This window comes from Gymnogyps californianus, chromosome 8 (assembly GCF_018139145.2).
Source record: "Gymnogyps californianus isolate 813 chromosome 8, ASM1813914v2, whole genome shotgun sequence".
NCBI classification, from domain to species: Eukaryota; Metazoa; Chordata; class Aves; order Accipitriformes; family Cathartidae; genus Gymnogyps; species Gymnogyps californianus.
Window position 1 is genome coordinate 14116407 of NC_059478.1, and position 12394 is coordinate 14128800.

The 12394-nt window shown below is 37.0% G+C and overlaps 1 protein-coding gene across 5 annotated transcripts in view; it reads left to right on the forward strand.

Annotated features, from left to right (window-relative positions):
* Positions 1-12394, forward strand: part of COL11A1 (collagen type XI alpha 1 chain) — a 163957-nt gene that overhangs the window by 71516 nt on the left and 80047 nt on the right. For all 5 annotated transcript variants that reach the window (XM_050900518.1, XM_050900522.1, XM_050900521.1 and 2 more), the window contains 9 exons: positions 228-281; positions 3546-3599; positions 3712-3756; positions 5109-5162; positions 5251-5295; positions 5736-5789; positions 6255-6299; positions 7693-7746; positions 11019-11063. In XM_050900518.1, coding sequence (XP_050756475.1) covers positions 228-281; positions 3546-3599; positions 3712-3756; positions 5109-5162; positions 5251-5295; positions 5736-5789; positions 6255-6299; positions 7693-7746; positions 11019-11063 — 450 coding nt within the window. The remainder of the gene's footprint in view (positions 1-227; positions 282-3545; positions 3600-3711; positions 3757-5108; positions 5163-5250; positions 5296-5735; positions 5790-6254; positions 6300-7692; positions 7747-11018; positions 11064-12394) is intronic.

Here is a 12394-nt window from a genome sequence, read left to right on the forward strand (position 1 = left end):
ACAGCACAGTTGAAAAATTGGTGTGGCATCTTCTCTTGCTTTAATGCATAGAAGCAAATTTTGTGAGTTTGATCTATGATGTGCTCCCCTCCATGTGTTTCATTCAATAACAAAAGTGTACATATAACCAAGGGTAGAAATTAACTTTTAGAGGGAAGGCACAATTTATTCAGAGTAATACAGAAAGTAATAGTTATTTACTAAAGCTGTGATTTCTTCTTTCCCAGGGTGACAGAGGATTTGATGGTCTTCCTGGCCTCCCTGGTGACAAAGGTAACAGGGTAAGAAAAACATGTATATTTATACAACAACAAATTGATACTGTCACAGAAATAATGCACTATTCATTAAGAATAGCACTAAGGACTATGGAGAAAGTTAAAACAATGTCAGCTTTTCATGCTACAGAATAATATCTATATTGTCAGGTAATGTATTCCTCATGAAACATTTTAGTAATATCAATCAATAGAAAACAATTCATATATATATTAATGATGTAAATATATTTTCAGAATTCAGATCACATCTTCAGCTAGGTTTTGCTCTGATTTTTCTTAGTTAAGGAATTTGCCTGTTGGATTTAAAGTGATTGTTAAGGGAAATAGTAATAGGAAAAGGAAATTAGCATGAAGTTTCTGTATCAGGAGCATTACAAATTTTAACTTGCTGAGAAGCTTGCTCAAAAAATGCATTTGAATATTTGAATTGCAAACTGAATTGTTTAGTGTGACTTATTCCAACAACTGCAGCTTAAAGAAAGATCAGAGTCTGGTCAAATAAGTTAGGAGAACTTGAAGTAATATTTAAAACAACTAATGTACTTGCTCCTTATGTCATACCAATCTGTAGGATGAGACTGCATCTTTCCCTACAAAGTGTAGAAATAATCACAGCAGGAGATTTCTGCTTTAAATTATACCCCTAATGTAGATGCTAGTAACAACATACTCTACTGAGTGTGCTTCACTTACCATTGTCCTGGTAAGTGCAATGCACCATAAAAGAAACAGTGAGTGGGAATGTCAACAGAGCCATTCCTGTATGTGCTAAAGCTTGATGACCAAGGAATGATTATAGCTCTCACCCTTCAATGGGTTAGCACAGTTGCTGCACTTCCCAGAAAATCTCAACTGTGTTGGCTACTGGCCCATAATACAGTTCTTTGTAATAGCATCTAAGGATACTCTTTTGAGTTCTGTTTGCAATGGGAAAAGAACTTCTAGTGTCACACAGAAATGTCTTGATCCTCTTTCATCATGCCCTTTTACTTAGAGAGTGTAAAGCGATCCGCGCATCACGTAATTTAAATCCAGCTTGATCAGCAGGTGACCAGCAGAGGGGGCCAGACATTAAGGTCCTGCCACTACTTCACTCTTTGAAGGCTGAGCAGAAATTGGTTCAGAGTGAGGGAATGTGTGTCTTCTCTCCAACCTAGAATACTAAAATTGTCTGTCTGTGGAACCTTCCAAGTCATAAAGAAATTAATTTTTTTTTTGCAAATATTCTATTTGTTTCATATTTCCTAAACAAATAAAAAAAGCTAAAATAGAACAATAAGTTTGGGTTGAAATTTGCAAAGTAGTATTGAAAAGAATTACTTCTTTTCATCATTTCTTTCATCCCACTATTTAAAAACCACTGCATTCTCGTATTTCTATGGAAACCTTCTGTAAAGTACAAACTATGATCTTTCTGAAAGCAGCTCAATTCAAAGCCAGATCAGATAGCGTAGCTCTTCGGATTCATATATACTGACAGCATATAATGCAAATCTTCAGTTCTCTTTGGCTTGCAATAAAGAGCACAGAAAGACAAGAGAAACACTTTTTCTGTTGTAGTTATGTTTCAACTGTAAGAGAATTGATGTTGAAAACCCGTAACTTTAGAGTAGAAGTTTTAGGACAACTTTTAGAATTAGTCATGTTTGAACTATGAGTGTCAAATTGGATGTCTCTCTGAGGTTATGCCTCTGTCAAACCCAAGTTGTCAGACAGGAGTTACTGGATGAGATTCTCTGACTTCCAGTGTAGGGGCTATCAGACCACAGGGTGTAATATTCCTTTTAGCCTCAATATCTATGACTTTGAACATTTCTTATTTAGATTTACTAGATGCATAACCCTTCTCCAGTATAAAAGCAAGACAATATGTTCTAGAAGAAAAGGTCTAAGAAAAAGAAAATCAGGCTTTAACAGAACATTTGAAGGAAAGAAATAGAGAATTGAAGAACTGAGAATGCTGATAATGAAAGGAAGTTTTGTTCTTACTGCATGACAATACCAGGACACTGAATACAAGCTCCTAATCTAACTCTAAGTGCCATGTGATTGCAAGGCAAGAAAGGTAGCCCTTGAGGGGATGAACTATTTCAATATTTGAAAGCTTAAGTCAGTCTTCACCTGGATATTAATTGGAAGACAGAGCACAGATCATGTGTTTCTTGTCATCTTTCAGGAGTGTCATTTAGCATGTAGAACAACACATGCTCTACCAGCAGATCACGTTGATCCAAAACTTAGCAAAATATAGAAACTGCTGTATTAATTCATCTTATGGGTATGGAAGTGCAGTTCATAGAATTTCATTTTCTCTCCCATGTTGACTCCAACTTATAGAGGACAGAAAGGCAGTAGAATAAAATCCTGATGTCCCTAATATTAGATAGCTCTGGGGTAAGAGAGCAAGTTACCTAAAATTCCCTAGGAAAGTTTGAAAGAGTAAAGAACGGAGCCACTAAAGAGTGACTCCATATATCTCTGCTAGGCTCCAGCCTCCTTGGAGACACTGATAAAATTAAGGAAAACAGCATGAATACTCGGTTGTTGTCCAAAGCCAGAAGGAAGTCACAGTGTAAAAACCCGCTGCCCAGAAAGAGGTCAGTCAGTGGTGTTTGAGCTATGTAGCACACTAGTTCTCTTCAGAAATGGGGAAAGAAAAATAAATCCTAAAAGTATGGTCCAGAATCTACTGAGGCTCTGCATATATAGACTTGAAAAGCCCCAGCCTCTGAGGGGAAGTGTGGAAGTCTGGCTGCCTTCCAAAGCCTCAGACGAATCAGTCCCAAGGCTCTCAGTGACTGGTGCCAGGGTGCATCGTTCTGAAAGGTGATTAGTGAACTTCACTATGTATATTCCAGGGCCCAGAAATTGGTTTATTAACTTCTGACCCATGTATACATGCCTTATTTTACTGCCGGTAGTACATTGTGTAGGGGGAGGGGGAAGGTGCCGATGAGACAAAGGAAAATGTGGGTAACACTGCCTTTTGTAGCAGTAGTTTGTGTATGTTCTGGGGCTGAGAATAGTTACAGAGTGAAATTTTACAAACACAAACAGTTCATTGTTTCAATAATGTTCATTTGTTTTTATACTAATTTAATAAAAGACTTACTGAGTACTATAACCTACAGATTTGTATCATTGTGTCAAGACATGTTTTGACACATCAGACTTCAGCTAACACATTTCTTTTCAATTCCCTTCCCATCCATTATTGTTTCCAGCAACAGATGTATTATTTTAATGACTTTCCTTATTCTACAGGGAGACCGTGGCCCACAGGGACCTCCTGGCTTACCTGGTGAAGATGGATCAAGAGTAAGTTGCTATTTACACAGTAAAATCTAGAGTGAATCGTCATGTAATGGGAATAGGGTCATGATACATGTTCTTTTTTTCTAAAAGTTCTATTCCCTTTGTACAAAAACAGGGAGAAGATGGGGAAGTTGGACCAAGAGGTCTCCCGGGTGAAGCTGTAAGCAATGCTTTCTTATTCTTCTGTTTCTGTTACAAACAAAAGTCATTCACAGATTTTTTTCCTTTCTATTAAACTGTTCTGAATTCCAGGTATAAAAATTACTGCGTGTGTGTGTATATAGAGAATACTGATTCTGGCTGAAAAGCAAACGAACAGTTTTGTTAGGAGTGAAACACTACTTACACAATTAGAATTAAGTCAGGGATATATCCAGCCAAGTATACACAACTTCCAGAATCACAAAGGCTATTTCTTATCCTATTGTGTAAAATCAGTCACTGCAGTCCTTGATACATCAGAATATAACCAAGCCCCTGTTGCTTTGAAAATGTTCTCCAAACATCTGTTTATTAGAAAATAAGACCTGGCTTCTCCTCTTTTTTCACACTGCTGTGCTTCATTGTGTATTTTTGCACTTGTTTCACATACAGAATTTCCACTGCTGTCAGTTGGAATTCTGCAGGTGCTGTCACTGCAGAGCAGAGTTCTGCATTGCAGGCAAGAAATCAAGCCTCAGAAAGGGGAATTTTACCCTAAATGTATGATATACTGCTACCTACTTGCAAAGTAGGAAGAAGTCGCTACAGAGTCAGTGTTAGTGATTTGTGACTATATCGTACATGAGGAGACTGGAGACTCAGTCCTGCCTACTTTAGCAGCGTGACATGAATGATGACACAAATGATGAAAACTAATATTCATTTACATAGTATAAAACCAAAAGATTATGTTATAGACCAAATCTTGCTCACCTGATTTAGGAGAATAGCCCTTGGTCTTTTGTGGAATTTTGTAGGGGTAAGAGGAACAAATCTGATTTTGGTTTCCAGAATGCCTTGCATTTATTATAATAAAATTATTAGTAATTTTTAATTATTTATTAGATCTTTACTACAGATAAAAGCACTGTTTTACACTTAGAATAGTAGTATAGAGTATGACAGACCATCATGTTTTCTAAAGACAGGAATACAAACATGTATGCTACTATTCAGGTCAGACCTTCAGGCCAAGACACAGCTGAAACTTTAGTGGAAGATGCTGTGCCAATGTTCTGCACCAGGAAATATAAATTGTTATCTCCTACCTTTCTCTGAAATGACCATACAGCGGCTAAATCAAAGCTTGCCCTTGCACTGACGTCCTGCTCAGACATATGGTGGCCTTCAGGAGAATCTGTTATCAGTGAATTTTTTCCCTTCTTCCTTTCTTTCTTTCTCCCTCAACCCCCATGCTGCCTTCTCCTCATCCTTCCTACTTCTTATGACATCCCTTGCCCCGTCCTGCTCCTGGGCCTCTCTGTTCAGAAAAAATCATGCAGGTGTTAATAAGTGTTTCTTCTCTTACAGGGTCCACGGGGATTACTGGGCCCCAGAGGTACACCTGGTCCCCCTGGACAACCTGTAAGTATGAACTGTTTTGTATTTGCAATTTCCAGAAGAAAAATGGAAGTCCACTGAAAGTTGCTCATGTTTATATTGTTTGTTGTAGGGCATTGCAGGTGTTGATGGACCTTCAGGCCCAAAAGGAAACATGGTGAGTAAGCAAGCTGGGAATTAAAAAGTGAGTGGATTCTAAGAATCCTTTCCACATTCTCTCATCCCTGCCACTATGCCATCCCTTCCACTTAGTTAAACTTTTCTGTCAAAATATTCAGATTCATGATGATTTTACATAGAAAAGAGAAGCCTTCTATTACTTAGTCTTCAGCCAAAAGGCCTAACCATGCTTTCTCTCATGCTCCTTTAGCACCATGGACTCCAGTGCTTAGGTCCTATGTGTGGGCTGTTATCCTCTATTAAAGAAAAGGCCATGATACTCATTAGCATGAAAAAATATCATACTGGATAGAAAGTTGGTGGTAGACTTTAAAGAGGGAGGAACAAAGATGAGTTTGTATTCCTTTTAGTCCTGACAATGAAGATCTGTGGTGCAGAAATGCAAACCTAATGCCCCGGTATTTTTTTGCATGGTAGGGTCCTCAAGGGGAACCAGGACCTCCTGGTCAGCAAGGAATTCCAGGCCCACAAGTAAGTGTAAAATAACTCTCAAGAAATACGATGTAATGTGCAGCCAATGTTTAATAAATGGAAATTACTAAAAGGTTAGCTTTTCATGTGCAAAACTGATAAAGCTTCAAGGATTTTATAAATAATGCTGCAAATGTGCCGAGGGCAGTGGGAGCAGAGTTTTCAAGTAAGCTTTCAGAGGGATTTTTCATTCAGGAGAAAAATGACTCATTCAGTGTTCCTGGAATGCAGCAGGAATGGCCACACCTGGAGGAGGGTTCTGAATAGGATCTTGTTACAGACCTACTGCCAGAATAGTGGCTTGTGCAAAAGGCTCACACAAAACTCCTGATCTAACTCGTAAGGGGGGAAAAAAAGCCACTTATATTCGCCAGTGTTTTTAAACAGATTAATGAGGGACCTTTAGTAGGGTGAATGTATGTATATTGTTCTCTCTGGTTTCTCACACTGGTTTCTTTTTAATAGGGGCTTCCTGGTCCACAAGGTCCTATTGGACCTCCTGGTGAAAAAGTAAGTTACAGCATTATTCTGGTATTTCACAGTCAGTTCTGTGCAACAACCTTGCTTATGTGCTTAAGGGCTTTGCTATGTTTTACAGAATAGTAACCTAAGATCTAAAAATTAGCAGATCTTCCTGAAATCGTCAAGTAAATGAATAACCAATGGAGGCCTGGCTTTCCTCTCATATACACTTTTTCACAAGCACAATTTCCTCCCTTTATTTTGGATTAATTTTCTGTTATTAGCTTCAGAATCCCATCTACAATATTAAACAGTGTGTACTTGTATGTTAGTTAATTAATTTCACAGCAAACTGTGAAAATTATTTTTATTAATCTCTTTTTTATAACAAAGTTTTACCTACTCAAGTCTGATTCTGTTCTCTTTTTTCAAGGATTATATTTTGACATAAGTCTGCAGTGTAATTGGCATACTGTAGTGTCACTTGGTGTTTTTTTCCTGATCTATCTGTTTGTACATGTTCTTGTGGTTTGAAACGTCTTCTGTTAATTTAAAAAATGTCACTATTGAATTTTACGCTAATTTTACTTTTCTCCCCTTTTTGCTGAATTCCTGGTCTACTGATTCTTCTTTGATTTTGCTCCTCTTCACTGTTTAGTATATACTTTAGGAGAAATTGAAGGAGATTTTAGGAAACAATATACATGCCTTTTACCTGCCTGTGTGCCTAAGAAGTATTATTCTAGCAAAATGGGCTAGGTCCACAATATATGCATTCCAGAGGCTTTCACAAAGACATACCCTGCCTTTCAGCTATGAGCGCTTAAGTTCTGTAACCTGTACTCTTTGCCTCTTGATCTTGTTGGTATCTTTCATATGGTGAATCCTTTTATTCCTGAAATTCTAAATAATAGTTAATTTTGTACACTGGAGAATTCTTCCCCACCTTACGTTGTGTGCGTGCATGTTCATAGGGTAATTCCTGAACCCAGTTCTCAGGCAAGCATCTCATTGAAAAATATGGGTGATTTGTATTGGCTAAAGATTGTAAGAACTGGCCTTGTGCTTATATATGGTATGATAATACCTTTCTGGGTTTAGTTTTGTTATATTTTTGGTTTATCTCTGATATCCATATCAAGGGATTTAGGTATAACTACATTTTATATCTTTAACTCTTAAGAGTCAAATGTATTGGATATGGGTGGGGTTTTTTTTCCTTTTGCTTTCCTGTTTGTTTTTTTTTAATTATTATTATTTTTCTTATAGCTAGTCTACACCTGGGGTGGGTTCACCAGTTGTTTTAAAAAACTAAAAAGATTTAAGGTAGTTTGCTGGTTTAGGCCATACCAGTCCTCAGCAAGGATAATCCTCCATCATCCTAGCAAATGATAGAATGTTCGCTATTGTTTTTAAGACGTGTCTCTGTTACTGCATTTAGGGACCTCAAGGCAAGCCTGGCCTTCCTGGCCTTCCTGGTTCTGATGGGCCTCCTGTAAGTAACCAAATGTTTCATCCCTTGAATGTTTAAATACTTTTACTAAGTAATAAATATTTCTGGATACCCGTGTTGCAAAAAGAAAACGGAGAGTAAGAGCACTGGTAGTCTTAGTTGGCAGCAACATTATAAAATCCATCTAAACCCCTGTATCATTTGAGCTGTGAAAACTAAGAGAATTACATTTTTGAAGCAGCTGCTAAAAATGGCTGTGGGCTTTTAAAATGAGGTCCTAGATGATGAAATGCATCTGAAACATCTGCAGGGATGTGTAAATAACCTGACTCACAAAGGGCCAGATACTGTTTTACTGTAGTCCTACTATGTCAGTATGGCAAAGCAAATCATCTGTAAAAATGCTCACCACTTTCTCTGAGGAAACATAGAATAGACTAGATCTTTCTCTGCTTCCTGACCTAAGGTGCATGTTCCAGGTTTGGGCAGCTTCTTTCATTGTCTACACTGGGACAGACCTAAGGCAAACTTTAGAATCTTGTGATCACTAAGGAATTCAGCTTAGCTCTGAGGATGCATTCACTCATGTGAACAGAGAGTGTAACCACCTGAGTGGCATTGCTTACAGTTTAGGCATTAAACTTAAATGGAATCATTGTTCATAATGACATGCATGTACACTAGTTTTCTTACATCAAGAACATCATCTTTTTATACCACCAAGAGCCATTAGACAGTCAGTGTGACTTCTCAGACCATGTCTCTCCCTCCCATGCCATTTTCCCTTACAATTTTTGTTTTAGGTTAAAACTGCATTTCTTAAACCTGACTTTCAGCAGGGTTTTGCTAGGATAAGAACAACAGAACTGACTGCAGGGGTTTCACTGCATAGATGCTTATATTACAAATACAGAACTGTGCTCAGGGCTTTCACAATCTCTCTTTTACCCGCCAAAGTACCATTTTCATGGAGAATCTTAAATATGCAATGATAGTCCAGCTGGAAGTCTATATCTTGAATCATTGTCTAAACATTCCCCCTTATCCTTTTCTGTATGCTGGGAACAACATTAATTTCCGAACACAAGCATTATTTTAAAACCTGCATCTTGTTAAACCTTAAAAGCAGGGGGGAAATGCTGTAAGAGATAATCAGGTGTTACCACAGGTCTGTACCTGATATACATCCCTACTGTGGTGGGTTGACCCCAGTCAGCAGCTAAGCGCCTACCCAGTCACTTGCTTACTCCTCCCACAGAGGAGACAGAATCCCGCTTCTGACACAGAATCAGAAGATCAAAAGCAGGAAAACTCAGGGGTTGAGGTAACAACAGTTTAATAAGTGGAGCAAAACTATGCACACAAGCAAAGCAAAATAAGGAATTCATTCACTACTTCCAATCTGCAAGCAGATGGATAGCCACTTGCTGGAAAGTTGGGCTTCAGCAGCATAAGGGTTACTTGGGAAGACAAACACCATAACCATGAATGTCCCCTCCTTCCTTCTCCTTTCCCTGAGCTTTTATTGCTGAATATGACATCATACAGTATAGAATATCCCTCTGGTCAATTTGGGACATCTGTCCCAGCTGTGTCCCCTCCCAGCTTCTTGCCCACCCCCAGCCTACTCACTGAGGGGTTAGAATGGGACAAAGAGAAAATCTCCACATTGTACAAGCACAGCTCAGCAATAGCCAGAACACTGGTGTGTTATCAAGACAGTTTTAGTCACCAATCCACAACACAGCACCGTATGGGCTGCTATGAAGACAATTAACTTCATCCCAGCCAAACCCAGTAAACCTACCCAAAATTATGTCCCTCATGCACAAGTAGGTTTGTTCAGAGGAAGGGCAGGAGAGGCAGGTTAAACTAAGTCCATTCTAATTGACATGACCTATTTACAACCACAGAATTACACTAGTGATTGAAGGCAATGAGCAGTACCTTCCTGATTGCAATAGGCTTTGTAACTGCTCCCGTGATATCTGTGTTAAGATCAAGTGGAAGCTCATGAGCATTTTTTCAGAAGATCAGGAAAATTCTTGCTAGCTATTTCATTTCACTTCTATGTGAGGAAATGTCCTTCTATTTTGAAGGCAAGACATTGTTAAAAGTGGTATATTATATTGGAATTAATGGAAATCTAAAGGGATACAAATATGCTCTTTAATAGCAGCATTTTTAAAGTCTTTTAATGTTATAGAGACCTCTGATACTGGATGGAGATTTAAAACTTTGTGCACAAGAAAGTATATTATGGGAGATTAGGATTAAACAACTGACATGCATACGTTTTAAAAAACAAATAACAAATATTCAATGTTATAAGACAAACTCTTTAAAGGAAAATTAACAATCACTGCTAAGCAAGTATCAAATACTTTTTATTTTAATCATTCTTTTAATAAAGAACATATTTTAAACTGTTTTCCAAGGCCAGAAAATTGAATATAAGCACCAGGGGTTTTGTCATATAAGATGAACAGCCACATCAAAGCTGTATCATATTTGACACACTGAAAACATTTTGGGATGTCAATGACACCAAAACATGAATGGTTTTAGTAACTGGCTACATGTTACGTGGGACCACATGCTTGGCAAAACTAGAGATTTACTATGCTCCTCTAATAAGACTGATGAACATAAATAGAAAAAGGATTCCTGGCTGATTTGCATAAACAATAATCTTCTATTAACCTTTAGTTTCATTAAATTGCCTTTAAATTTTGCAGCATTTTAGTGTAAATTTTGTAAGAAAGAAAAACAATGGATTGGTTAATGTTTTGAGCGCTGCAGTATTAAAGTCAGTGATATAGAACAAAAACTAAGATATAAATATGTTTTGTTTTAAAAGCAAGTCACAGTTTAAAACAAAGACATAGAATGTTAAAACTAGATCAGCTTTCTATTGGCTTCTGCAATAAATTCCATAATCTTTTAAATAATTTTAGGAATGTCTTCATGCTGTAATATTAATCACCCTGCTTGTTTCAAAATCAAATTTGAGAGTGTCTTGCGTTAAAAACCTCTTACTGCTGAAACATTAACTAAACAGAAGGGATGATCAGGATATTCCTGAAAACATTAACATTAACATAACTATTGTCCAGCTTTTCCTTTGTTATGTAAATTAAATTGGTACTGAAAGGAAAATGTTTCCTCAAAATTTTGCGTGTGTGTGTTCTAATACAGAAGAAGGGTGATTAGTGACCTGAAATTCAAGTGTTTAAATAATTGTGGTTTTATAATAAAATGTCACTACCAAAAAATGAGTATTTTCCAAATCAGATACATTTCTCTTAAATCAGGGTCATCCTGGCAAAGAGGGTCAGTCTGGAGATAAAGGTGCATTGGTGAGTTTTAAAACTTCAATTTATTTACATAGCTTTCAAGAAAATCTGTGGCAGTTTTTCAGCTTTATGACACATTTGTTGCTCCAAGAACTATTCAGGAAGATAACAGAAAACCCATGACACATTCAAAGCATCTGTGTGCAAAAAAACATATTTATTATATTCTAAATATTATAGAGATTCTAAATAATATAGAGATTACTCTTTTAAAGTAAAACTGATTGTGGAGTTGACAGAATAGCAATCAATAAAAGTTGCATACATTTCATATAAATAACTTGCAAATAGTTTGAGTTTACAATTCCATTGTATAAAGTACCCACTAGGGTTCTTCAGAACCCTTTTTTTTGAAGATTTACAAATGCATGCATAAGCATTGTATTTTTTAGGTCACCTTCAAGTCAGTGGCAGTGAAAAGTAATTTCTTTATTTCTTTATGAAGCATTGAAGGGTCTTGGGGCTCTTTAAAGCATTCTGCTTGCTCAGTATTGACCCTTATTTATCCAGAATAGCACCGTTTATAGCATCTGAAATCAGTTGCAGTACTGATTTCAGTGGCAATACTAAAAGGTTGTATTCTGGATAAATAGGATGAATGAATGAATAGGGCATTTCAGAAAGTACAATGCCACTGACACCAGCATATTTCTATTTGTCAAAAGTGTTGTTATCTGTTAGAGGCTTGTAGATTTTATCCTGATTTCTTAAGAAAATAAAGCTTACACAGAACATTTATGTTTTGAAAGTACAGGTGTGTGACCAACTGTCAGTTGTTCCTTATGTCTTTTGAATTTACTGATCAATTTCAGCCAAATTCGATAGAAAATTTTATTTCTCAGAGATGTTAACAGTCTAAAGGTTTTGTGAAAAAACACAGTTGGAAAGGGGGAAAAGACCTTCATCAATGGCCCCATTAGGGAAAGATTTTGTTATCTGTCCATCTCAGACATCGGAGAATCAACAAAGCAGCTCAGCCTCAGACACAGATATGTATGTTTCCAGGCTTCCTTGCTTCCACTGTTTACAGAACTCAGTTTCTTTAGACACTGCCATCTGATTGCATAGTATCGAAGTTAAGCATCTTTAAAATGCTCAGCAAACCATAAATAACAGCATCCAGACACCAGTCAGTATTGATAGCACCATAAGCCTTTTAGCTTTCAGGTTTGGAATCTCTTTTTTTTAAAGACCATGATTTTTATTATTATCATTATTTTGATCTCTACTTTTGACTTGTGTCATCATCATAATTAACATATAAATTTTCTCCAGTAAGACACCACTGATTTCTAATTGGTGTCTTTTTGTTTGTTTTTGTTTGTTTGTTACAT